Source organism: Poecilia latipinna, unplaced genomic scaffold (genome assembly GCF_001443285.1).
Source record: "Poecilia latipinna isolate Pla-1442-1.1 unplaced genomic scaffold, P_latipinna-1.0 Scaffold941, whole genome shotgun sequence".
NCBI classification, from domain to species: domain Eukaryota; kingdom Metazoa; phylum Chordata; class Actinopteri; order Cyprinodontiformes; family Poeciliidae; genus Poecilia; species Poecilia latipinna.
The window spans coordinates 113,808-141,355 of NW_015113557.1; the positions used below are offsets into that span (position 1 = coordinate 113,808).

General features: G+C 40.1%; 1 protein-coding gene across 3 annotated transcripts in view; it reads right to left on the minus strand.

The window, feature by feature from the left end:
- dennd1b (DENN/MADD domain containing 1B) overlaps nt 1–27,548 on the minus strand; it is a 142,391-nt gene that overhangs the window by 97,977 nt on the left and 16,866 nt on the right. For all 3 annotated transcript variants that reach the window (XM_015049343.1, XM_015049344.1, XM_015049345.1), the window contains exon 3: nt 13,824–13,867. In XM_015049343.1, the coding sequence (XP_014904829.1) occupies nt 13,824–13,867 (44 nt within the window). The remainder of the gene's footprint in view (nt 1–13,823; nt 13,868–27,548) is intronic.

Sequence of the window (27,548 nt, forward strand, 5' to 3'; positions counted from 1 at the left end):
ATAGGTTCTATTGCATGATTTCTTGACTCTACATGGGGGAAATTCTCAATACATTACTTGAAAGTATGTAATTTGTAAAGTTACATTTGATTAAAATATTAAAATTTGTTTGGTGATTGACTGAATGGCTCACATAAGACTTTGAAAAATCAAATATAAGACGGATATTTTTAATAATTCCTAGATTACGGCTTTATTCTGGCCATAGGTGCATTTAAAAATATCCAATTTTATGTAAATTATTTTTGATATTTAAACTTAATGTAGAAGTTTTTTACATGTTTCTTCTAGAATAATATTTATTTTATAATTATTATCATTTCACCTTCATTTATACAGGTAAATCTCAATGAAACATTAGGTCTTCTTTTGAAGTGTGAACTGTTTGCACAGTTAGTGACCCTAACCTTTTTGAGAAGAAAAGGGAAAATCACATCCCCTGGGTATATTCAGCATGTAACACCAAGATGAAACTTTAACCTTCATTACCGTTTTCATGAAGAATTCAGAAAACTATTTATGAGCCTGAATATCACAGAAGAAGGCAAACATAGATGAAAGTGGAAAAAAGTGTGAAAATGTCATGAGAAACATATCTGGTGCTAACACAGAGGGGACCTTTAAAATGCAGAAGAACAGATGAAAATGAGTGACAGTGACCCAAAAAAAAAAAAGTGACAGAAACCAAGCAGAAGGCAAAGAGATGAAATTTAGAGCAGAAATTTAAAAAAAAAGACCTGCAGAACTGCAGGGAAAGAAGAAGAACAATGGGCAGAGGTAGTGTCTCCTCTGGACGCTGCAGACCTCAGACCCTGCAGAGATTCCTTTCATTAGGCTTTAATAGTATGCTGCCGGTTTGCCATTCTGACCCGCGCTCTGTGCCGGTAATAAGAACGGCCTTCAGAGCCGGACCAAAGCAACACAGCTGCTTCAGCAGGGGGAAGGTGGGACGGAGGGGTGCGGAGAGGGGGCCACATGAGCCGATGAGGTGTACTTTTAAAATTGACACGGGGGCGTTACATTTTCACATTCTTGCTCACTCCATTCCCGCTGATTGGTGAGAGATGGGAGGGAGCAGTTGTGTCTTTCTGGATTATTATTAATTCCCTCTTCATGTTTTTGATCCCAATGACTCCTCTGACGCAGAGCGTCTCCGGTGAACGGGGTTATTGTGATTAACAGCAGTCCCGTGTTATCAGAGCCTGTCTTCAGGAGGTGTTGAAGGTGGCAGATTGATCCTCAGGCCTTCTCAAACACTTGCCAAACCCTGACAGGTACGATATGTGTTCGTGTATTCATAGCACTCGCACAAGGAGAGACACTGCAGCAAAGAAAGCCGCGTTTCCAAATCTTGCTTCAGGAACCTGAAGGACATAACGGGGAATAAACCAAGGACAAAACGAAGGCCGCGCGTTTGGACCTCCTGCGAGCCGCTCAACAGCATGTTTCCACAGGCTTCAACCTTACATTCACCTTTAGATTGCAGAAGTAAAAAGTAAGAAGTCATGCATTTTACTGCATTTCTGTCATTCTGCAGCATAAAAATACAAAATAAAACACTAAAGAAGGACATTTTTGGCTTTATATGTGCAACATTTAATTGTTATTTTATTTCATTGACTCAGTTTAGAAAGATTAACTTTTATATAGATTCATTACACACAAAGTAATTTTTTAGGTGTTTTATTCGTAGTAAATTTAAAGATTATGCTTTAAAGCAGTGGTCTCGAACTCAAGTCCTCAAGGACCATCCTGCAACTTTTAGGAGTTTCTCTGCTTCAGCACACCTGGCTCCAATTTGAGCTCATTAGCAGAGCTCTAAGGGCTTTACTGCAGCTAGTGAGGCAGCTTAACTATTTAGTTCAAGTGTGTAGGACAAGGGACACATCTAAAAGTTGCAAGACTCTGGCCCCCAAGGAATGCAGTTAGAGACCACTGTCTTAAAGCTAAAGGAGACTCAAAAGAGAATGAGCATTAAATTGTCATTCCTAAACAACCCTGCTGCACAGAGCGCTGTATCCAAACGTATTAATGGAAAGCTTAGTGGAAGAAAATAATATTGTTGTAAAGGATGAACAAAAACAAAAAAAAAAACACAGGGATGCATTCAGAACCATGTCTAAACTTGTTGCTTTCCTGGTTTTAATCTACTCCTAAGTCAGAGATGTCAGAAGCATCTTACCTGGAAAATTGACTGGACTGTCACTTATTTGTCCAAAGTCATGCATTTTCAGATGAAAAGTAAAATTTGCATTTCATTTCAAAAGTCAAGATCACAGAGTCTTGAGGAAAAGTGGAGAGACAGAGAATTCAAAATGATTAAAGGCCAGTGAGAAGTTTCCACAGTTAATGATATTTTTGGGAGTCATGTTATTGGCCAGCAAGCTCACCTGACCCAAACTCCCTACTGGACCTATGAAGTGTTGTCAAGAGGAAAATGAAGGACACCAGGCGTGAAAATGCAGAAATTTAGCAGAGCCACAGGATGATCAACTCCATGGATCTATTGATGCAGAAATCCATCCAAAACGAGCACTGACCAAGTACTGAGACTATAGACTATATTTACATGTCCATGTCCAATGGCTGGCTGTACCTCAGTCCATGTTTAATTAGTATGATGAAATTCATTAAACCTTACGGGACATTCTAATATACTGAGATACACCTGGAAGACTAAAATTATCTTCTGGAACCTCCACTGTCCCTGTTTGACACCTGTAAAAGGAGTCAATTCCAACATAACGTTATTTTTTAATGCTTAGTCCACTTTGGACCTGAGGTGAAAGGGCAAACTGCTTAGAGCCAATAGGTATGGACCATCAACAATAACAATGTGCATTATTCTAGAGCTAATACCCTGTCCTGCTGATGTCCTTTCCACACATCACAGATGGGCTCAGACAGGGCAGAGCGGCAGTATTATGCCTCTGCTGAGATTTTCCACTGAATATATTACCATGTGATAGGGGAGATGTCTCTTTTGCTAACACACACACAATCTCTCTCACACAAACACACACAGTAGTGTTGGGCCAAGAGAGCTGCATATGCCCCAAACATACAAGCATTGGTTTCATTAATGAAGTGCCAGGAGGAGAGAGCGAGATATAGAGATGGCAAGAGTGTGCGTGTTCCTGTGTACGTGTGTGTGTGTGTAGCTAGAAGCCAAGGGGGGGATTTCCTTCTTTAAGCTTTCAACTCCCACTGGGCTAAGCTCGACTGTATGAACCCTGATGTGGGCCTGCCTCCAACACATGGCGTCACAAACACATACACACACACACAAATGCACTCACACACAATAAGAACGCATACACAGCAGCTCAGCGGGAGAGCCGTAGCCCAACACAGGGCTGCTAAACATTTGGCTGCGGACGTCTCGTTGACAGATGTACAAGGAATACTGCGAAGAGGGTCAGGTCATTGCTGCACCCTCTTCTTCTCCCTTCCTTTTACTGCCCCTGTTTCCAACACCCTATTCCTTTGCCATTCCTTCCATCTCTGTCTGTGATTGGAGCCTTGGGGTTGTGCCATATCTGGGGTAGTTCAGAGAAAATACTTGCTAATTAAGCCACAATGTCCTTTGCAACACAGCTATGTTAACGGGCTGCGGTCGGTTTGGCATCATATATCTAAATATTATTTTTTTCTGTTTGAAACAAAACAACTTGAAACCACATAAAGTGTCCTCTTCCTTCGCGTGTATGGCAGTTCCCACACTAGGGGTTTCTAGCAACTTCAAATTCACAAGCCAAGCCTCACTATGCATTGTACACTAATAGTGAGCACGGAGTACCGAGAAACCAATATAGAGTGCAAAAACTAATCAAAGCAGAACAATCCATCGACCCAACCTAAGCAATGTCCCTGTTCCCCATTCTAAAATCTCTGTTCCTTTAATTTGGCACTGTGCATACAACCTGCCTTCAAGACCCCAGAGTATAAAAGCAGATGGACAGTTTATTAGGTAGCTCTGTACAACTGCTTACTAGGCATCTAGACACAGGGAAGACAAGTTCTTACTTCAAACATAGGATTAGGTAGAGAAGGTAAGAAAAGAGCTTTAAGTGACATGAGAATGTCATGAATGTTGGTCTGAGAATTTTAGAAAAATGCAGATCCAGTGGGATATTCATAGATAACCATCTCTCACTTTTACAGAGAATGTCCTGAAACAAAAGAAAATATTCTGAGTCATAGTTCTGCAACTTGTCTGATGTGGAAAACGGATATGCGCAATAATGGCTAAAACAACCACGTGTTAAAGTCAAAGTTTCTGGAATATTACCGCTGAATACACAACGTACTAACCCTAACACAGTCTCAGAAGGCCACTTTTGTCAGCTAATCACAACAAACTTACCATACAATTCACAAAGGCTCAACCAAATTTGAAAATAATGGATTGGAAAATTGCTCACTGGTCCAATTAATTAATTTTGGCTGCAACATTCAGATGGTAGAGAAAGTAAGGACACATTTTCCCTTGTATCAAAGGTTCAAACTGGTGGTGTTGGATATTTCCTTCATATCAAGTAAGCCCTGTTTAATTGAGGGGTTTCCAACTATACAACCTGGCTTATGCGTTTTTAACTGACTAGATTAAGGGCGGGGGGACATACAACTAGTTTCTGTACCGGACCAAATGCTCCCAGGTCCATGTCAGCTCACATTCTTGTCATCTTGAACAATTTCAGCTGCTGTACGTGACAAGTGCACAGACAGAAGCAGACAAATACTTTCGGTTTTTCAAAATGAAACTACTCACAGTTTAATAATCAACACCACTAAAGTTGCAAAACATTTATTTTTTTGAATAAGGCCAGAACTAACCAATCCACAGAGCAGCGGTGGTCCAAGTCCCAGGGGTTAGGGATGTCTGGTGTAAAGGCACAGCCTACCTATTGTTGCTGAAGGACAGTGAGCTCCTCTTTTAATGGCTGCTTCCAGCAGGGCGATACACCATCACACAAAGCCAGCTCCATCTAATAGAGCACCTTCAGGATGTGATGCATCCCATGACTGATGTGCAGCTGATATATATGCAGCAACTGAATGATCCAATTATGTTATCAATGCTCAATATCTAAGTAATGTCTCCATCTCTTTATTGAATTTGTGGGACAAAGAACCACAGTTATTTTGAAGACAAAAGAGGGTCAAACATGTACCAGCATTGTGTACCTATGAACGGGGCTCAAATTCAAATGATCCAGTCAGTTGAGTTGTGATTTATTTTATCAATATTAAAAAGAAGAAAGCCTGAAGATTTTGCATCATCCAAGTTGAAAAGCCCAACAGTTGTGCTACAAGAAATTGCATTAAAACTCTCTTTGAAAGAAAATTTTAAATTTTACATGCATCCAGGGATTCCTTAACCAGAAAACACATTGGTTAATCTCCTGTTCACCTGCAGCTTGGGAAACACAAGCAGCTAACGGCTCCTCTCTCTTCTGCCAAAACACACTCCCACTTTCTTTTCTGCCAGTCACTGGTTGATGTTAGAGAGATGTGAGCAACGGGGCATAAAAGTACTTCCTCTGCTCTGCTTCTCCCTCTCCACCACCCTTCTTCTCCCAGGAAGCCAGCCCCAGAGGTCAGCGCAATCAGGACCCATGAGCAACAACGGGGCCTAGTTAGGCATCCAGCTCAGTGCCCGAGTCAAAGGCCAGCTTAGCGGGGCGAGACTGTCCATTAGGCAGGACCCTGGAACACCTCAGGGATCTTAGGTGAAAGGGGTTAGGGAGAAGAATAAAAAGAATATCAACCCAGACGCATACACAGATATATTCTCAAAGACATACAGAGATCATATTAGGCCTTGTTTGACACTGCTGTCAGGATGCAGTGAAGGGGAAAGACAAGACCCTGTGACACACTGAGACATCATAGGCATAAACAAATACACACACATTTAGACCTCTCAACACATGAAAACACAGAAGGGTAAGACAGGATCCCTTTTTTCCTTTTTTTTTTTTTTTTTTTTTAAAACAGCCTTCCAAACCTCGTACCATGATGCCGTTGCTTTATTTTATACTCAACAGTGTCACAGTTTGAGGGGACTCAAAGGAACCAGTGTCTAGAGATGGCAGGTAGCTTTACAAACTGCAAATTTTAAACAAGATTTTCAGGCATTTTGTTGCACAAATACACATTTTTAAAATAGCAGTAACATAAGGAAAACAGGTCAATTTTCAAAGAGCCATTAGCTTAAAACTAATGGCTTCTGTGAAGAACAATGGATCTCTCAGGTGCCTCTCATTTAATTTTTCAATATTGTTTAGTGGCTGCAGGTGCCTTTAATGTCCCACATATCTATTTTATTCCCTTGTTCAAATGTTCACACATTTTAAACATTGTGTGTTCCAACTACAGACTTTAATGTATGTAGGATGTTATGTGATAAACCAAATCAAAGTAAACTTTGAAGACAAAGGAAAATGATACATTGACTTTCTAATATTTTATGAAAATAAAAACAGTAACTCCACACTCTCCACACTTCAAGTGGGATAATCTGTTGACAAGACAACTATTATTTAAGGAGTGGTGGTGGAGGTATGACTTCCTTTGGCTTTCTGCCTTATTAAAGGAAATTCATAAGAACCCTAAACTGTTCTTTATCACAAGCCATGAAGAAGACCAAGCAACCTTGTGGGAGAAGGTGCTTTGGTCAGGTGATACCAACACGTATCTTTAGTCACCCTCTAGCAGGATGACACTAACCATTCAGCCAGAGCAACAAAGATATCACATCAAAGGACTAGTCTAAATCAATTTTAAAATCTGTGGCAAGACTTGAAATATAGAGTTTAAATTAAATATCTTTATTTAATTTTGCATAGCTCTCATCTTACCAAAGTCACTCAACCTCCAACCTCAAGTAAACAACCTTAGCTGCTTTCCTTTTGACTGCAAACATTCCCTTTGACCACTTCAACAACATTTTCTTGTTCCTATTGTTTTATTTGCACCTGCTTCCTTTGGGTGCTGTGCAGCGTATCATTTGAGGCTCACATATCATTGTGTTCAGGTTAGTATCTGTGACCCCATGCTACCCAACCTTTGCACACCCACATGGACTCCTCCACCAACACATCTCACCCTCCATCTTCTTCTCTCCTCAGGGTCAACACTCAACTCCCTCTGGGACAGAGTCACCAATCATGTCCACAGGCTCCTCTCCATTACCTCATTCCCTCAGACCACCTCTTCCTCACCAACGCCATCGACCCCCCGCCACCCCTCCCGTCACTGCATCCCCCCCATCCAGAGTCAGTCCACAGAGCTGCAGCCACCAATCACAGTGTGTCAGCCAGACTGTCCTGATGGAGAATGGTGTCAGAGCAGCTCTCAGAGCTACCGAGGACGAAGCCTCGAGAGACCGTCCTCCTCTTTTCTTCTACTTGTCTTTGTCTGTCTCTCAGTGTTTCTGTCTGGCTGATGACACATTAAGCTTTTGTAATAGATTTACAGAACTACAAGAACCAGTTTGGCCTCAAGCCACATCTAATGAAGGTGGCTAGTGGTTTAGACAAAATAACACAACTGCAGAAATAGGGATGCAAACAATCATGAATAACTGTCGATTACCAATTTGCTAGATTAAAATTAGTTTGATTATTACTAGTTAATCCAATCGATTAACTAATAACGTCTGCTTAGACCTTTTAGTGTTCCACTTTGGCCACCATCCCTGAAGAGGGCGCCACTGGTCATGGAGCCAGTTGTTAGTGAAACAACTAGACAAGAGAAAACTCAGGGTTTTTTAGGAAAATTGTCACTTATCAATTAATCAGTAGTCAATTAATAAAAATCAATCAACTTTAGATTAATTAATCAATAACTTGCATCTCTAAACAGAAATAGATAAGCAATATAATAAAATTGATAACACAGGCAAAAAAGGTCAGCATATGCAGAGCATTTCACAACGTAACTGTAGCTGGATAAAATGTTTATATTGCCAAAATGTCCGGTCTGGGACAGTCGGAGGTAGAGGCGGACAGTGTGATCTAATTTGTTTGTATTTACCACTTAGCAAGTGTTTATTTTGGATCCTCGATTAAACTCTGAATTCTTTGAATCAGAAAGGAATTTAATGATTAAAGAAGCAAGGAAGCATTTATCCTTCCAAGACGATTAAATCCAATGTAAAACTTAAATAGCATCTCTTAAATAAGAGCTACAGGCCTGTTTTTCCAAACATATGAACAATTTCTTTGATAAAGTCAATGACTCCTCCCTGCAGAGCCCTCATATTCTAAATTCGCTGAGATCATAAAGCTGCATGACAGGAAGTCAACAATTGCTTATAAAAGGAACTGGGAGATTTTGGAAAGCTTTACAAATTGATTATACATAGCCGTACGTGTCCATATCAAAGCAGAGATATTTCTTTAGTATCGAACCCTCACATGCAACCTTGGCATAAATGAAAGCAACGTCTCGTACAGTCAGCTCGGCGCAGTATGCAGCAGCAAGATCAAAGGTTCCTTATTACAGTAAAATGTGCGGAATAGCCACGGAGAGTTAACATCAACTTTAGTTTACAGTTCATGTGGGGCCTTGGAGTGAATTCTATTTATAATTCAATATTTCCTTTATTCCTCCCTTGATACTACCAGACTGGTAGAAAAATAAATGTAATTTGTGTGTAATTTGCATTTGCAATATCTTGTAGCAGTATTTTGTGAGGCAAAAGGATAAGGATTGTGGAAGTAAGGAGGTTGATGACTACGCAAGGCGGAAAATACAGTAAACCCAAAGATGAATACATATGCATGAAAATAAAATTAGGGTAAAAAGAAAGAACTGAACAAAGAGGATGAGAGCGAACATTAAGAGTTACTTATGATTTTAAAACAGATTGACATTGAAAGCCTATAAAAACATGCAGAGTTAAGTTTTTATGTCAGTTCTTAAACTGAAAAAGTGTGTAGAGAAAGAACACAAACAGGAAGCAAGACCACAATTTAGTGCAAACAGAAGACAAGTTAGATAAACATCAAGAACACAGTCCTTGTTTTAAGCATGTCAAATATTTTCAGGTTTCTAATCATTTTAAAAACTAAGTCAAAGTATTTCTGAACCATTTTTGCGTGGTGCCATGTGTTTTCCAGGCAAGCAATACACAAAAAACTAGCCGTACTCTCGATGTAGAACAAAATTAGATTGATCATTTTCCTATTATTCCAGATTCTAGCAGTGATAGTTTCATGCAAGTTGGTGACCCAAATGCAACAATATGTAATGCATTGCATATTTCTCTATCAGAACCAGCATCAATGTCTTTGTCAATTTGAGCTACTGGGCTACACAAAGCAGCATCAACCCATCAGTGGCCATGATATTATGTCTAATCAGTGTATTTCACTCTGAAAACTAACTGTGAAACATAATCACAGACTAGGGGGAAATAACACCCCTGAAGCCAATCACGCCGTTTTCTTTTTAAGCACAAACATACAGCTATTTGCATTAGTGCATGTTTGTGTGAGCATCTTACTGAGGAGATACTAACAGCCTTAGTCTTCAAATGATCCTCTGTTTGTGAAGCTTGCAGAGTGTTTATCGTATCGTCATCTGTTCTTCACAGGAGAAGTCGGTCACCAGCGCTGCATACGCCACGCAGGGGTTAGCTAGATGTAGCTGGTTGTATCCTGTGTCTGTTCTGTCTGCTGATTTCCCCTCGACAACTTTGGGACGAGATCTAAGAGAAAACGGACAGATTTCCATCTGTCTGCTTCATTTGCAAAAACATTAAAAAAGACGAGAAAAAAAACCCTCTTATGATTCAAATATATGCTTTAGCCACCTCTCCTTTCCCCTCCCTCTCTCTTACATCTTTCCCTCTCTATCCAAGTGGCATCTGTAGATGACCAGGGCATCGAGAGTCTCAGGGGCTAAAGGAGGAAAAGAGGAAGGAGGAGGGGAAAGACGAGGAAAAACAGGAAGAGAAACAGAGAAAGAGGCAGCAAGCCCCTCTCACTTCAGATTTCCCTAGCACCACCCCAGCGTGTCAGCCAGCCTGCAGTCTGTTCTCCTTTGAGCTTTCTATTCTACCACTGAACAGAAAAAAAAAAATCAATTCATATTTCCATAATCCACAATTCTGTCTGTCTACACGCCTTCCCTCCCTCCATCCCGCTCTGTCTTCCTCCCTCTTTCCGTCTCCCTCCCCTGGGGAAGACTAACCCCTCCACCTCGATCCTACGGCCTACAAATGTCATTACGCTCCGCAACAATAACGGCCTAAACAAAAGGAGGCCTTGCTCTGAGCTCCGAGTCCCTCTGCAGAGACTGTTGGCTGCTGCTGCCATATGCTGGCCAGCTCAGGCCACAGAAGACAGAGACTGTGGCTAGAGGACTCCAGCCTTCAGCTCCACAAAGGAGGAAAAGAGCCCTAATCCTGGTAATGAGGCCTGTGAATACCGCCTTTATGTATATGAGGGAAAGAGACCAATCCCTTTGTACACAGCACACTAACTAGCCAACTTAAGGACCATCTTATGCACACAAACAACTGACTGAAAGAGAAGAGGGGATGCTGGAGATACAAGACGGATGAGGCTCACGTAAACGCAAACACATCTTTCTTAGATTCAGATATGTATAAATCTCAAACCGTTTTCTTTTCTTTATGTCTTATTCTGATAGCATGCATTGGTTCTTGTGGGGCAGATATAAATTGCCTGAAGCATCTTTCTACAAGTCTGTTTATTCCTCAAAGTGGATCAGAGAAGCAGTAGAGCTGTTTAAACCTAAGTGCCAGACTGCTGTGTAAACTACAGCGGGTGTTTTTTTGAACCTGTTTACGTTACCTTGCACGTTTATTTCTACAGTCATCTGTCAAATACTTTGATTTCTGTTCTCTGGTCACTTTTAGCTGAATAAAAACCTGCATGGTTTGGTTTTCTTTTGCCATTTGCTGCATTTAGACGAAACCCATAGAGATTAAGCATGTGATGCTCACTGGTATCAAGATACAACACTCAAACAGTTCAAAGTCCTTTTTCACACAGCAATGTAGTGGATAGAGGAAAAACTGCACTGCCTCTACCCAAACCTTTACCTCTGGACTGCCAGTCAGCTGGCTGAAAGGGGGCTCCTTACACTTCTTTCCCCATTTACAAGAAAGAGAAATTCAGCAGTTTGGAAGTCATGATGTGGAAACATTAGCGCTGCCCATCTCTCTAATTTTATGCTGTTTTGAAACTACAACCTACCTTACAAGGCTAGCATGGTAAGATATTGCCTACCAAGTTAGCCTGACCAATTAGCCACCAATATCAGCTTGATCTACTTAGAGTCAGCGGAATGACTATGTTTTTGAAAACTGCTACTAAATTCAGTGACTGTTTAAATGAATGTTGAATTTTGTGTTGAAACAATATTAGACACAGTAGTAAGAACACCTCTATTTGCACTTAAAAATGAAGCCTTCAGTCTTCTTGACGTCATACATACCAACTGATTACCTTGAATCTGACAGACCTGAAATGTAGCTTTGCTTACTATTTGGATTTTCATGACATTTTCTTACTCAATCTTTCTATCTGGGTAAGAGGTTGTAGCAACCTCATGTTCTGTAGTTACTTTTCTTCTGCTTGAATTTAGGTATTTGTACAGGTGTAATAAACTTTTAATGCTTACATCCAAATAAACAAAAAAAGGAAAAGTGATGTTTGGGAATTGCCTCAGCCAGAATCCAGAATTAAATCTGATTCAGGGGGTGTGAACTGGAAATGTCTTCACAGTCCAAAGCTTTATAGAGTAAAAGTGACAAAATATTGACAGTTTAAGATTTATTATGGTGAAAGACTTCATGCTGAAGACTAAACACTGAAACACATGGTTTAACAAAGCATTGGGTCAAGGATATGCACACACTGCAGCTTTCTTATAATTCCCCCACTAACAGTTTTGTTTATGTTTCAGTTAAATTGTAATTATAGTATTAGAATAGGACATTACATTTATATGAACGTAATATGCTACATCATTTCATGACCAGTGCAAACACTGAAATTCTCCCACAAACAACAGATCATGACTCGTCACAGGCTGATGAAGCGCAGGAGACTGATTCAACCTCATGTGCTGCTTACACAGTTATACTAATATACTCCTGCATTAAAGCATGTGAGATCATTCTGATCAACTTGGATCTAAAGTGTTTTGCTCTGGAGGTGAATTCAGACAGGGAAAATAAAACAGACACCCTGCTGAGGCGGAATATTTTTCTTGGGGGGGAAAGAGCAGGCCTTTCAAATAAAATCCAATCAAATCAAGAGCGCTTACCGTCCCCTCGAGACAGCTGCTAAAATATGTGACTGGCATGAAGGATAATTTAGTTCCTGGGTCCTATTTAGTTGTTTATAATATGATGATGTTCAACAATGGTAAGTGCAGCTAAATGAAGTGACAGGAGGCAACAGAGGTAAATACTGAAACAAAACAGCAGTGAAAGAAAATCCCAGGATTCTGCATCATTCTTTCTTCACTGATTTGCACATAACTGAATTAATGATCATGATTGTAACAGATATATGGTATGTGTAAATTAAACTTGATTTATTTGTATCTTTTTATGAGCTGTAATGTAGCAGGTCGGAGGGCTCAAGAGCTTACTGTGATACATCACATCAGTTCAGTGAATCTTTGGACAACAAAGAATCAGAAGCATAAAATGTCACTCAAACTTAACAGTTTTAAATGTTTATTAAGATTTTGAGCCTGATCATATAACGCCTTCTTGTAAGCTAGAAACTTGTCCCCCCGTACCCTCACAGGCAGGTAACAAAACTCTGGTGAGGAAGTTGTTACCATCTAAAGCATTTTTAGTTTTAGTTTCATGTCAAAGAAAGAAAAAAAAACAAGCAATCATCACTTAAAGACGACTAAAAAGCAGCTCTAAGGTTCAATAATTGAATGAATGGCTTAACAATCTAACAGAACAGCAAATTAGAACTTTTCTTCTCAAATATTAACTTTGTCACACTCACTATTTTCAAATGATCTTGTGGGGGAAAAAATGAAGTCTTATGGTACGGTTACATTTTAACCGTAGTAACAAGTTAAAGGCCAACTTACTGTTTCCATCGAGTTTAATATATTTTGAGACCTTAATTTAAAAAAAAAAATTAAGGTTGGCTATAAAAAGAAAAATCAGAATCGGCTAAAATGGATGAAGAAAATCTCTGATCTATGTCTGGCTCACAAAAATAATCAACAAATTCAGAAGATAAGATAATTTACGTACATTTTTAATATTTCATTTGCAGCACAAAGTAGAAAATACTTACCTTAAACTGTTTTATGAAGACAACAATGCATTTCAGATTGAAACTAAATACAGTAAATACGAGACAAAAGGAGGAATGAAGAGAAAGGCAAAAAAGAGAGATGGAGAGGGAAAGAAAAAAAGGGGGGAGAAAATAGAGGAGTGCATTCCTGTCACGGATGCATGATAATTACAGATTCACCATTTATTGAAGACCTGCTGACTGCTTTTCATTACCAACCACAGACGTACAGTCAGGCAGAGAAGGATGGTGGGGATGAGGAGGAGGAGGAGGAGGAGGAGAGGAAGCACCTGAAGGAGAGCGGTGGTGGTGATAGGTGCTGGGGGAGGTTACCACAGGAAGGCAGGGTGAGTTCGGGCGTGAGGAAAAAGGAAGAGAGACGGCGGAGGAGGAGGGAGAGGAGGAGGAGGAGGTGGTGGCGGTGGTGTTGGCGGTAGAGGTTGTCTGTAACACTGAACGAGTGAGAGATTTGGAGAGAGTGGAAAAAGAAAAAGCAGAGTGTGTTCCAACCTGGTCTGTGTGGTCCTGGGGGAAGCTCCACAGCACGGTTGGATCTAGAGGTAATTGACAGACAGCATTAATCAGCGGGTGAGAAACACACCGTCTTCGCTAGCTGCCTCAGATCACATACATATTAATGAGAGGGGTGGGGGCAAGGGTGGCTGCTGCGAGCCTGTGCACGCACACACACTCGTACGCTGACATGCACACACACTCACATGGAGCAGCGCACACTGAAAGACAAGAGAGTATCTAGGCTGACTGTGTTGTAAATATGCAAATCTATATCCTCAGTGTAGATATGATAGCTGATATTATACACCGAATCATGCACGTTTAACAAAGTCAAAATAACACACTCTGGTTTATTTGCTTAATTATTCCTACATTGATGCAAGCTTTGCTGTTTGCTGGGATGTAAATCTTAAACCAAAAGGTCGATTACTATAAAAGGGTTCTGATTTCTATTTTCAGTAAACAACAGAATAACATAAATGAGAGATTAAACGGGATTATCATTGAATTTGCAGATCAAGTAAATTACCTACTTACAACAAATACTGTTTTGTTGGCTTAGCTGGTTTTGGTAAACACTATTATCCAAATGTTTTGAGTGAATAGTGGGAGCTGATCAGGTGAATAAAGACATTTCTGGATATTTGCAGATATCATCTGAGTGAGTGGGTGAGACTCAGTGGGAATTTATTACTGTTTTGAACAAATAAAACAGTATTTGTTCAAAATAACTAAATTTCTGGGTAACACTTTATTTGAAGGGGGTTGAATAAGACTGACATAAGACTGTCATAAACATGACATAACACCTGTCATGAACATGAATAAGCCTTCATGAATATTTATGACTGTTGTCATAAAGCGTCATTCGGTAAATTATGACACTTTTAATACAAAGTTGACATTATTCAAAATGTCTTTGTTATGACAACTTGAAATTAACCAGGCAATCATTACTGTTTAAACTTTACCTTTAATAACACAAATTTACCTAATTTTTAAAGTGCAATCAGTAATACTTTTATAACAAATTTATATCAGTAATGATTTCTTGGTTAATGTCAAGTTGTCATAACAAAGACATTTTGAATAATGTCAACTTTGTATTAAAAGTGTCATAATTTACCGAATGACGCTTTATGACAACATTCATAAACATTCATGAAGGCTTATTCATGTTCATGACATGTGTTATATCATGTTTATGACAGTGTCATGTCAGTCTTATTCAACCCCCTTCAAATAAAGTGTTACCAATTTCTTTAAATTTAGTTACTTTGAGACTAGTCAAAGTAACTAAATTTACAGAATTTTCTTAATTTAGACGGTGGCAAAGAGGGGGAAAAAGAAAAAAGGAATGAGAAACTGAAAGGTCACCAAAACTAGCCAGTCCAAAGCTCAAAAATCAGACCTTAGGAAACAGTATTTTCTTAATTCCTGCTGCCACACAATTAGAGAGGGCAGAACTTTTAGCGGATAATAGAAAGGCTGATTAAAATAAAGCCAAGCTACACTGCTCTCTAATTCCACTTTAAGCTTTATCAGTCGTGGATTTAGAAATGTCAACCTCAGTTATTGCTAGGGTCTACGTTCAGCAGAATATATAAACCAACAAAACATTATGGCACAACCAGCTGCACTAAATAATTAATATAAGATACTAAAGCCATATGAGAAAGTCAACTCTAATAATTTGCTTTTACTATAAAATAACAGGAAATCCTGTTTTACAACAGGTGTGCATGGTGTGTAAATATTAGGTTTGCTCCTAATATTTATAAATTACTGACTTAACTGCAGCATTAAAATATTGTTTAAAATATATATTTCAATGCTCAAGTTCTTATGTCATACTATATTATAGTCAGTAAAGAAAAATGACAATAGACTTAAATCAGTTTCAGTACGACAAAGTTAAAAATTTGAGAAAGGAACATGAAATAATTTGCAGTTTCACATTCATATTAATTTGTTTTTGAGTTTTCACACCATACAACCAGTTTGTGCCATGTGTTGGAGAGCAGGCGGGCGCCCAGCTATAGTCTGAACACGGGGGTTATCTGGTAAACATGGCTTCCGCAGCTCTGAGTTCATCCAGTGACCCTGGCAGGAACAGCAACGGTTTAAGCAGACCAGCTTTTGTGTGCCAAGTTCACTGTCACAGATGGACTACAGAGTAAAAAATAAACACATCTACTTCTCTGCTCAAAGAAAACTGAATGAGAAGAAATTAAAAAGAAGCAGAAGTCTTAAACAACTGTGAATAAAAACCAATAGAAGAAATCAAATGAAAAGTCAACATGTAATCACAGTGTTAGGAGAGGCTTCATGGCTAACAACCCAGGATGTCTGTGAGAATCAGAAATACAATGGCAGCGTACACGACGGAGCGGCAGCAGAACCCGTGGTGCCTTACGTAATCCTATTGGATGATTTCATGGGTCTCATCCTGAAAAGAGCGGCCCAGTAAAAAAAAAAAAAAACAAAAAAAAAAAAACACCAGACCTCAAAGCTCAGCAATCCAACTATGACTACCCCCTTTCTTTCTACCCTGTGATCTGGCGCAGTCAGGGCTATTTTATGGTGATTTAGTGGGTGAGAGAATGGAGACGCTTGCTGGGGATGGATGACAGACATGAGGAGGGACAGGAAGTCTGGAGACGAGAGAGAGCCTGAGAAGACATGGGAACATGGAGGTTTGTTGCAGAGCGGCTGCTTTTAGCACTCAAAGTTGCGTGGGGGTCCCACTAACAAGAACCACTATATTACCGTTTCTGAATGGTTTTAACCATGTTCACAGCTGAAATGGTGGACACCAATGTGGAGAATGTGACTGAACACAAAATGAAGTTGTGAAAAAAGGTACAACAAAACTGAGCAAACATGGCTCTAAAATACCGTCTCTCTCTTAACCAACTCACGTTTTTTAACAATCATGGTTCCAGATGGACGGATGGAGGAAAAAAAACAGACAGGCGGACAAACTAACTGACCCAGAGAGGCAACCCACTTTGTCATGTAGAGTTTAACCCAGAACTTCACATTTAAATCATGCAATCGAAAAACACATTTGAAATTGATTATGAAGCTGGCGCAATAAAAACAGTATTAGAAACGTGCAAAGCTGATTGCTGAGGACCTTTAGGGAAGTTTATATGGTTTCCTACCAAATCAATGAAGCGTCTGACGCATGCACTGCCTGCACCACGATTACATCAGCAAAGTTTCTAAACTTTCTTTCAACAATTTTCTTTCTGATAAATTTTAGATAGAATATTAATGCTCCACCTTTGAAATGTCTTGACATAACTTCTTGATAACTTAACAACTCGATAATATCTTGGCTTTATGTTCTGATGTGTTTTTTGCTTTACATAGGAAGGAAAGTACAGTAAGGAATTATTTTGCTTGCACTAAGCAGTAATATTAAGCCAAAATAGATTTTTTTTTTCATAATATCTGCCCTTTACACAGGAACAGACTTATTTTTTCCCCGCTGCATGTATATCAGGTCTTACAGGTCTAACAAAAAGCTTGAACATGAACATGTAAATACATGTCACCTTTTCATCCCATTCATTCCAGGTTCCTTCAGGAGCCTATTTCTCCTATTTCAACTGCTAATCATTTTTCTTCTGGATTCCCCGTCGTTTGTCACCATCTTCTCTATACAACTATTTCTGCTTCATTTCAGGTCTTCATCTCCTGAAATGGTAAGCATCACTCCGCCATGCTTACCTAAGACATTTTACAACACAACTCTTTCCCCTCCTGCTACCACCAGATGTCTGCCATATTCAGGTTTGCACCCCACTGCCTCCTTCTCTATTTTTTGCACTTCATGCACCCCTCCTTTTGAAGGTGTTGGGCGAATGGTGGGTGGAGAAAGGACGCTGAAGGGGTTAAAGCTGAAAGTTGAAGGTTACAGAGGTGAAGAGATCTCTGCTGCTCTGCCGAGGGACACAAATGTCACCATGACAGATCTTCACTATTTAGCTATCACAATTTTGAAATGTCCATGTCAGCCGTTTCTTCTGTTCAAAAGGTAAAATTTAATTGAAATCCAAGTTTTCTGAGAGATTTCTGTTTGTTGTTTTTTTTTTTTGCATTAGCTTTGACCTGATGGTCCAAAAATTACTGCCAAGAACAGTCATTAGCAATTTATGTTTGAGGAAAAGATGGCACCCCACCATGTGAGGAAGCATTTTACTATTATTTCAAAACAAAGAGAAAATGTTGGAGTTGTCTTTAGCTTCTTATTTTAGTGATTAGCACATTTTGTGGCTAGCTTTACTAAAACAGCAAGTATTCTAGAGTTTTCCAAAGGGAAAACCATCATTTCCAAACATAGGATTTTTCACAATAGAGAGATCAAAAAGAATAAAAGGGCAACTTTGCCAAAATATGGCTAGTCTTCCTGTTAACTGCTGAAAATCTTGCTCTCTTTTGCAGCCTGAATCATCCGTGGATGTTTCAACTTGCCAAAGATCCAAGTCGAGGCTGAAAATGCTTCATTTATTCTTTTTTATGAGTTCCCGCCATTTTTGTGTTTCCAGAAACTTACATTCCACCGCCTCACAAACTCTGAAAATGCCTCATTTAGTCTGTTAAAACTTTTACACAGACCTTAGGTAAGGTAGATTTACTTAAGAAACTGGAAAAGCAGAAGTTTTGGAGAACAAGTGCAGGCTTGTGTAGTCAAAACTAAATCTGTACAGTTAATGGAAATATTAAATTCTACAAAATATCTGCATTATACAAAAATCTTTCCTTGAACAACATATGCGCATCAGAATTGAACTGATACTTTTCTAACAAGGATCTTGTTCTTTTTCACACATTGTTATGCCTCTTTGCAGCTGCTTGTGCACACATCCATCATTCACACTTACCATAACCCTACCCTACTTGCATTATACATTTATTCAGAAAAATACTCTGTCACCTCCATCAATGCCAAAAACAAAAAAAGGCTGAATAAGTTTTTATTGGATTTTCTACAGCTGACACAATCTATAAAGAGCTGTTGGATGCAGCATAAAAACAGTCAATTTTATGTGACACTAGTGGCAGCAAGAGTGACAGAATGAAAACAACCTATAGCATATATCACCCCGGTGTGGCGTAAACAAATCCAATGGGTGAGAATTGAATTGAAATCACCTATTGAGGGTTAGATTCCTGCAATCACACCCAGGAAAATGGAGGTGGGCGAATGTGACGAAAAAGCTCAAGAAGTGACCGCTGGTGCCTGCGTGCAGCGTGTGTGAAAATGTGTACTGCATGAGTAGATATGTGTTTACAGATGGATAGCAAGCTCAGGAGTGAGTATTTACAGTACAGTGACTTGTCCATTGATCCCTGAGGGCTTCAAGCATGGCTGACCTCCCCCAGTCACAGTGGGGGCAACAATCCGGCAGCCCTGAGCCATGACACAGATACTGGTGAGGGGAGAGGGGCGAAGGGGGCCTGGGTGGTTGATATGGTTCAAAAATCAATGTTTTGGCTACTTTTAACACGCCTGTCATTGAAAGCCGGAGGGTCAGCCTGTAATTAGAAATAATATGTGAAAGCTACAAAACAATTAGAAAAAACAATTACAAAAAAAAAACAGTCATGCACATGTATTTTAATGCAATAAGTAGGTAAATAAAAATTGCTATTGGTTAAAATAAACCTTATTGGTGCATCTCTAACTGCAACCCATCTCACCCACCTACTGTATATCTACTCTAAGATTAGAGACGAAATAAACTTGCTGCTTTACCTCCCTTTCCTTTAATTTTCCCCACAAATCTTTGTCTGTTGCCTCTAAATGAGAAACATTGGCATGTTCGCCTTGGCATAAATCTGTGCTTCTTGGGATTTTCAAGTAGGCTAAAAAGAAGCTGCTGGCAGAGGATGTCATTCCTAATGCTGCTGGCTGGAGGAAAAAGTTGGCACATTTTACCAGTGTGTCAGAAACCTCACGCTGCCCAGCGCTGCACAGCGAGTTATTCAACTTGAAGTCATTTTGTCACTGAAAGAGAGAGGAAAAAAACATGCCTACTAACTTTGACTGACACAGTGCTGGATAAAAATATCCTTTTCAAACAACTGGAATAAGCATATGATGAACGTGGAATACGCCCACGGACCAGAGGCAGATTTGTGCTCTGTACTTCTACATGATCACCTTAGCAGTAACAGAGGCACTTTAAAACTGGGACTTCAGTGAAGCACAAAAAGAGCCAACTCTAAATCCAGTGTGAATACACATTTAGATGAAAGCTTTTGGTTTATAATTCTCTATACTATGTGAATCAAACACAGACTTGGAGCCCTTATGGCCATGCAGTGTTGTAAAGGCATAAAAATGCACTTTTTTCTCCATCGACGACTGAATGTGAGTGAAAAGGAGGCCTGTTTGTTAAGGGAGGCCAAATCCCATATGGCGAACAGCAGCTCTTCTGGTGAGAAGAGAGGCTGAGAAAGCCACCGGCAGCCCCTCTCCTCCATCCGTGTTGCAGAGATGAAGGGATGTAGCGCCTGCCTCTTCTTGTTCCTCTTTTCTTCCCTCTCCCTTTGCCTCCTCTCCTCCTTCTTTCGTGGCCAGGGGTTAAACTGCTGCACTCTAACCTCCTTGGCAAAGATTTCATTCACTCACTTTCTCTCGCTCGCTCTCATCTGAGGCAGAGACTTATTTCACAGTATGTAGTGGATTAGGCCCCCTCATATGCCCCTGGACAAAAGCATTGTTTTAGCACTAGCCTGTTTGCTATAACTGGAGGAAGCTAGCACTACTAAGCGTCCACAATACGGCCATTGTGGACAGGGGGCTAAAGGGACACTGCCTCGGAGGCCGTCTAGACTTTGAGCCGGGGCCGACTGGAGAATCGGGAGGAGAAAATCCCATCAGGCAGTGGAGTGAAAGTTAACTAAGGTAACCTGCTGTGAACCTGATGAAGATGTCAAGCCAACATATGGCAAAAAATGTCTATTGTCAGAAGAAGAAGCTTTCTTCCCTCTGATGGAAGCAACGCTGGAGGAGGCGGAGACGAGGGCCGGCTAAAGAAAACTAAGGGGGGTTGAACAACCTAAAGCGAGGAATAAGTGCGGTGGTCATCGTTTTACTTCTGGATCAGCAGTCTTATTCTGGCCGGGAGGAGGCCCGGCCCCTCCGCTCACAATTAAAGGAGTAAGCAGATTAACTGGCATCTTTCAAAGGCCAGCAGAAAGAAAAACACACTCAGGGACGTTTAAAACTGGTTTTTCAATTTGCCCATCACGTCTCGTACTGCAAATGGCATTACATTTCATGCTGATTTTGGATGTTTTCAGACACATCTTAAAACTATGACATGCTCCTTAAGTTTACTAATCTTGATTGGTCACACTATGTTGTTAAAGTAAGGGCTGCAAAGTGAGAGAGAAAAACCCAGTCCTCTGGAAAACATACCTGGATTCAAGCCATTTGCCATACTTATTTTATTTAATTTTCAGTTTTCGTTAAGTCTAACACTATAAAACCTTTTTTTTTTTTTAGATAAGCACCATCAAATGTATCACAAAGCTGATCTAGATTAGATCTATAAATAGGTCTCCATTTTCACAGGAGTGATGAGATTTGCCTCCAAATGCTTAAAAATTTGAATAAACAAAGAGAAAACAACAACCTCTAAGGTAGAGTCTGAGCTGCCAGCCAAAAAAACCCAACTGGCAGCCTTCACATGTGAGAGATGCTGGCCTGAGGGATTTCCAAGCCATCTCTACAGATACATCTGAAAAGGATAAACAACAGTCTCAGTTGGAAGGGGAAGAAAGACCGAGCTGCATGGAGATGATGTGACCCTATTAATGCCACGTTAGTTGTTCCGTCTTCCCCAGCAATGTGAGAAAAATGCTTCAGTGGGATGAGCTGAGAGAAAGAAAGAGAGAGAGAGAGGGGGGTGGAGAAGAGGTGGAGAGAGAGAGAGTGAGAGAGACAGAATGAGAGGAGTGAAAGCGATACTGTCTCCAGGCTAGTTGGGATGCAACCCAATTTCACAGCTTCACGAATGAGTGGCACAGCATATGGATGCAACCTTTGTGACAGCCTCTCTGTATCACCATGTATCAGCGTTGATATTCCCAGTCAGATTCCATACTGGTCCAACATTATGTCAAACACCAGCGTCGCATGACTGCATCTTCAACACAGCCACCACACGGAGTGTTTGTTAAGAGGAGGGCGTCCTCCTTCAAACAGGGACATAAGCTAAAACGGCGTCTCTACGGGTAGAGTCCGCTCACTTCACTCTGTAGTGTTTCAGGCCTTAAACGTTAAGACATAACCTGACGTGACCTGCATTTTTATTTACAAACACGTGACAGAGGAACAAACCGCGTCGTTTTGGCCCGTGTGACGCCGAGTAAACACAGTGCTGGGTGCTGGCTAGTTAGCTGAAACATGTCTTTATGTAAATGCATATGTCTCTGCATATGTTCCAACCATCTGCTTCCATCAAAACATCTATGAAAATAAAGACAAATAACAGCTCTATGAACTCAGTCAAAGGCACAGTGAAGGAGACGGCTGCTGTGGCTACATTAATATACAAAGGGATGTTTTTTTTTTTTTTCAAGTGCATAATACATAGTTCCTTGGAAGTATTTAAACCCCTTGAACTTCAATATACAGACAACAAAGTTGTCCATAACTACTAAGTCGAAGGAAATTATACATTTATGATTTTTTTTTTTTTTTTTTACAAATTAAGAATCTGAGAAATGTGATGTGTGTGTGATGTGATGTGTATTTAGAAATTTTGCTAGATGTTGTGGAGAACCTCTCTACCTGCTTTGTTCATCTAGATCAGGGATGTCCAAAGTGGGTCCTCGAGGCCCGGCATCCTGCATGTTTTAGTTCTCTCCCTGGTTTAACGCACCTGGATCAAATGATGGATCGTTAGAAGGCCTAAGCAGAACACTGACTTGCTGAGGAGGTTGTTACTACCACTAGGGAGAAAACAAAAACATGCAGGATGCCGGCCCTCAAGGACCGACTTTGGACATCCCTGATCTAGAGACTTAAATTTCAGTCTCTTCTTTGTAAAATTACATCGTTTCACTAACATTGTATGGAGAGTTTCTTTGAACATGCATTTTTAAGTCTTGATATAAATTCTCAATAGTATTTATGTCTGGACTTTGACTAGGACATTCTGACAGATGAATATGCTTTAATATTCATTTGTTATTTAGTCCACTGAAGCTGTGGGTGGATTTTCTGTCCTGCCTCAGTCTCCAGCAGGCATCTTCCATGATTTTTCTCCATTAGCTCCAAATATCTTCCATTCCACTCAGTCCAACTTTCCTTTCCCTGCTGAAGATAAGAATTCCCACTGCATACTGCTGCCACCACCATTTTTAGAGCCTGTGTACTTTGGGTAATTAACTGATTACTAAGTTAGTTGATGAGTATTTCAATAATCGATTTATTGCAATTAATTGTTTCAGCCCTAGTGCACCTAGTGCAGTGCAGGTTTTCCAACCCACACAAGATTTTGTATGTACTCTAATCTGATCAGAGGAGTCTCATCCACATGTTTGCTTTGTCCGCTAGATGACACTGCAAATAAGACATCTTATGGCTTTCTTTCAGAATTTGTTTTTTCCTCATTACTCTTGAAGGCCATGTTTGTGGAGAGAATGATCCACATTTGTCGTCTCAAGAGATTCACCCACCTGAGCTGTGGTTCTTTGTAGCGCCTCCAGAGCTACAAAGATTACTGGTCTCCTTGCACATCAGCTATGTGTTGCTAAAGTTGGGGTTTTCCCAAAAATATCAGGTGTGCCTGTTTGAAGATCTAATAAATAATAAAGAAACTGAGAAAAGCAATGTATAAAAAACAGACTGCAACACACTTTCTTTCAAATGGTTCAAAGTGCAATTAGGAATTCTAAGAAAATGTAAAATAAATAATAAATCATGACTGCCCTAGAGTAAAATCGAGACCGATACAGATAGTAATATTGGAATCGATCAACAATCTCTAATCTTCAGCACACTGTGTGTTAGTTAATGAGTCCTTACAAACCTGAAAAAGCTGGACTCCATTTAATTAACACTATTAAACCATTATGTACCTTTAGTGTTTGTCTATCACAGAACATTTCAAGGGTTTGCTTGGTAATTTGCTAAAAGGTGCTGCTGAGGTCCTTGTTAGACGACTGTTTTTAAGAGAAAGCGCCGTGTGCAGCACAGAAGCTCCTTGAGGTGTGGAGGGGATCGATCTCAGTTAATGTCACATGGCACAGCACCCAGAGGCAGCCGCGTGGCGCTGATGACACTGTAAAGCCTTGCCTTTGGCGGCTACATGCTCGGTGCCGCCGAGCTGCGATTTGAAGTTCACATGCAAAGGCTGACAGACAGACAGCTCTCAGTCAGGCAGTCAGTGAGTCAGTCAGCCAATCCTTCCACAGGGATGGCAACATACCTGGATCTGTTAAAAGCGTACAACACTGCCTAAACTCAAACATGTACACAGGGGCCTCGGCATGCTGCAGGACTGATGGACTGACAGAAAAACACTGGCAAAACATCACCAAAATGCAGCTTTGCACACACAAGAATGATCGACTCTTATATGTAATTTGGCAGAAAACTACTGCATGTCAACGTTTGACGAACGACACTTACAGGGAGGTAAACATGCTGTTTTTTGGGGGGGGGTTTGTTAAAATTTAGCTTGCTTAGCTTAACGTAAATCTAAAACCAAAGGGAAAAAAATTAAATACAAAGAAGTATATCATTTTACAGGTGAGGTATTAAAACTTTACTTAAACCAGTAATTAATTTATTTAAGCACATCAAACGTTTGACAAATCAGGGAGAAATCTTGAAAAGCCAACAGTTTTTCAGAGTAAAACAACATGCAGTGAAAAATTATGCAATCGAGCACAGCACAAACTCAAACTTTGCTCTGAGTTTGTGGAAACACTATGCAAATGCTCAATCTGAAGGACACAAAAATGAAGACGTTGAGTCGGACTATTTATTGTGAACACATAAAAATACACAAGAAAGTGAGCTATAAATGTAAGATGAAGCTTCTGCCTTAAAGAGAAAATGGCTTTAGAAATGGCCACACAATTCTCAAGCTGTGTAAATCTAATCTGGAATATCTTAAAAGATGAAGGAAATGAGAAGCAGTATATTAAAGTGTTTCCACCTGGCGGTAAAAGTAAAACGGCTGATAGGACCCTGCCTCTGTAAGCCAGAGGACCATGAAACAATGACAAAGCTCCAAGCTAACTCAGAAAAGTTCATCTTAGATAAAAATTGTTTGTGATTATTGATTATTGCCGAAGACTATAGTTTTTCACTCGATGGAGAGTTCTTTCCACTTTTGCAGACGGTTGGAGTCATCAACCACAAACACAGCAGATGTGTTTCCAATTGCAAAAGTGATTAAAGAGAGAAAAAAATACTTCCTAACACAGAGCTTCAGGTTGTGGCTTGATCCGGCACTTGTCAAACGTACAAAAGAACACTTGATGATTAAGAAAAACCACAACTGGAATGGCAAGTCCAAATAAAAGGTTAAATGTGGTGGATGTTTTTAATGCACTGCTCCAGATTGTAGTAGGCGGGAAAGATCCGTCCTGTTAACTGATTCATTGAAGGTAAACAGCCTCCATCGAAGTTCATGTATCAGATAATGAAACCGTCACATGCGTGTATGTATTTTACTAAACTGTGATACGGGATTAGAACTTTTTTGCTTTCTTGACCGTGAATGAATACAATATAAAAGAAAGAAAGATTGCTTTGCATGTAAAACAAAATAAAGTGATAAATTGAATTTTTAACATGTTAAAATCAATGTAATTAACTTAAACACATTAAAGTTCCTATCCTTTTTTAATATTATAAACGAGCCTCATCAGAACCATAATTTATGGAATATGACTAGATATTTTTGCCTTATACAAGAACATCAGTTAACTGAACATATCTTAACTTTGTACACGGAAGTTCACACTAAAATTTGCAATGAAAAGTTGAAGCTCCAACACTGGTTCGTTTGTGGGTGTTCAAAGAACAGTGCAAAGCAAATCAAACCTTTTAATTTCCCACAGCTGAACACGAACAACAGTTTAACTTAAGTGATGCCAGACTGACTGGAGAACTTAAATGTCAACACTTTATCTACATTTCTCTTAAAGAATTAATACAAAAAAGACATGTCTTAACAAAAGATTTCACACAAAAAAAAGCTGTCCAGTTGAGACATTAATGATTACTGGAAGGAGAGGGATTATATGCAGATATGCAAACAAAGACTGATTTAGAAGATCTGCAACGGTAAAAGGTCTGGACACTTACAGAGGCATCAAGATTGACCTATTTTATTTTCCGTCCTAAAAAAGTAGGCCAGAACCCAAATTAGGGGCCAGTAGGGGTACCACACGCGTGTAAACGCCTTCGTCTTTACAGTAATTGTTTGATGTTAGGCAAACTAGGAGCAGCCTCGAGTGGCGAGACGTAGCCTGAGGGCATCGCTGTTGACATGTAAATATCAAGAATGAAAGCTGAAATGACAGCACAGACAGTCGGCTTGTACTCTTGGCTGTGCTTGGATTTGGCCTTGACCATAAAATTAAGGTTTAAAGGACAAGGGAAGCCTACATGTCCAGATACCACTCCTCATATCATGTCAGTAAAGAGGCTGATTTTCTTAATAGGCGGGAGAAACACATTTTCATCTTTTGTCATTCATCTGTCATAGCATTAAACTGGCACCGGCCCAAAGATACCAGAATGTAACTGGGACTCATTCTTTAACAAAGCCATGCTTTTTTCTCACCATGCAAATAAATGTAATCTAAAAATTAGAGTGATGAAGTTTATAACATAGTTAAAAAGGTTTAGTACATGTAAAAAAAAATGTGCTTGCAAATAAGTTAAATCAAACTCAGTTAGATTGATGCAGTGATTCCCAAACTTTTTCTTCTGCGCCCCCCAGTGGTTTCCAAACATTTTCTGCGCCCCCCCCCGCCCCCCATGGATTACAAATGGCTGTCTGGTTGAAACGACGCGTGTGACGGGGGGTAAAATGAATGTACGTAGCTGAAAATAGACACCAACATCGGTAGTCTAAAAGGTACTTGTTAAGCTTAAGGTTCTGTATTGATGTTAGCTAGTCATCTTTTAGCTAACATTACCTGCATCCAACAGCTTTACTCACCTCAGTCGGTTAGTTTGGAGGGAAAAACTGTGAAAAGTTCTTGGCGTTTTGCTGGTTTGCTGCCGTGATTCTAACACAAACCTACGTAGCTCCGCCCAGCAGCAGCAGGTCTCCTTCACAGGTGTAAACCCAGCGCGAGCGTCATAGCCCTCATGTTGCGTTTAAAGGCGGCTCGGGAAAACAGGTTACAACATGTTAACAACGGATTAAACAGTTTTAACTGCTGATAAAAGTGACAGAGGACACAAATATGGGAAGTGTGGAAGCCTCTACTGTATCAAATTGACATAGGAATAACAGAGTTGGCCATTCTAAGGTAAAAACCCAGCGCATACAGTGTTCATGTTTTGTTTTTTTTTCATCCAGACGGCTTCCCGCGCTCCCCCTGCAATGACACGGTGCCCCCCTAGGGGGCGCGCCCCACAGTTTGGGAACCTCTGGGTTAGCAGAAAAATCACAGTCTGGGCATATGCCGTTTGTCTGCGGCTAAAACGGCATCATGGGACCA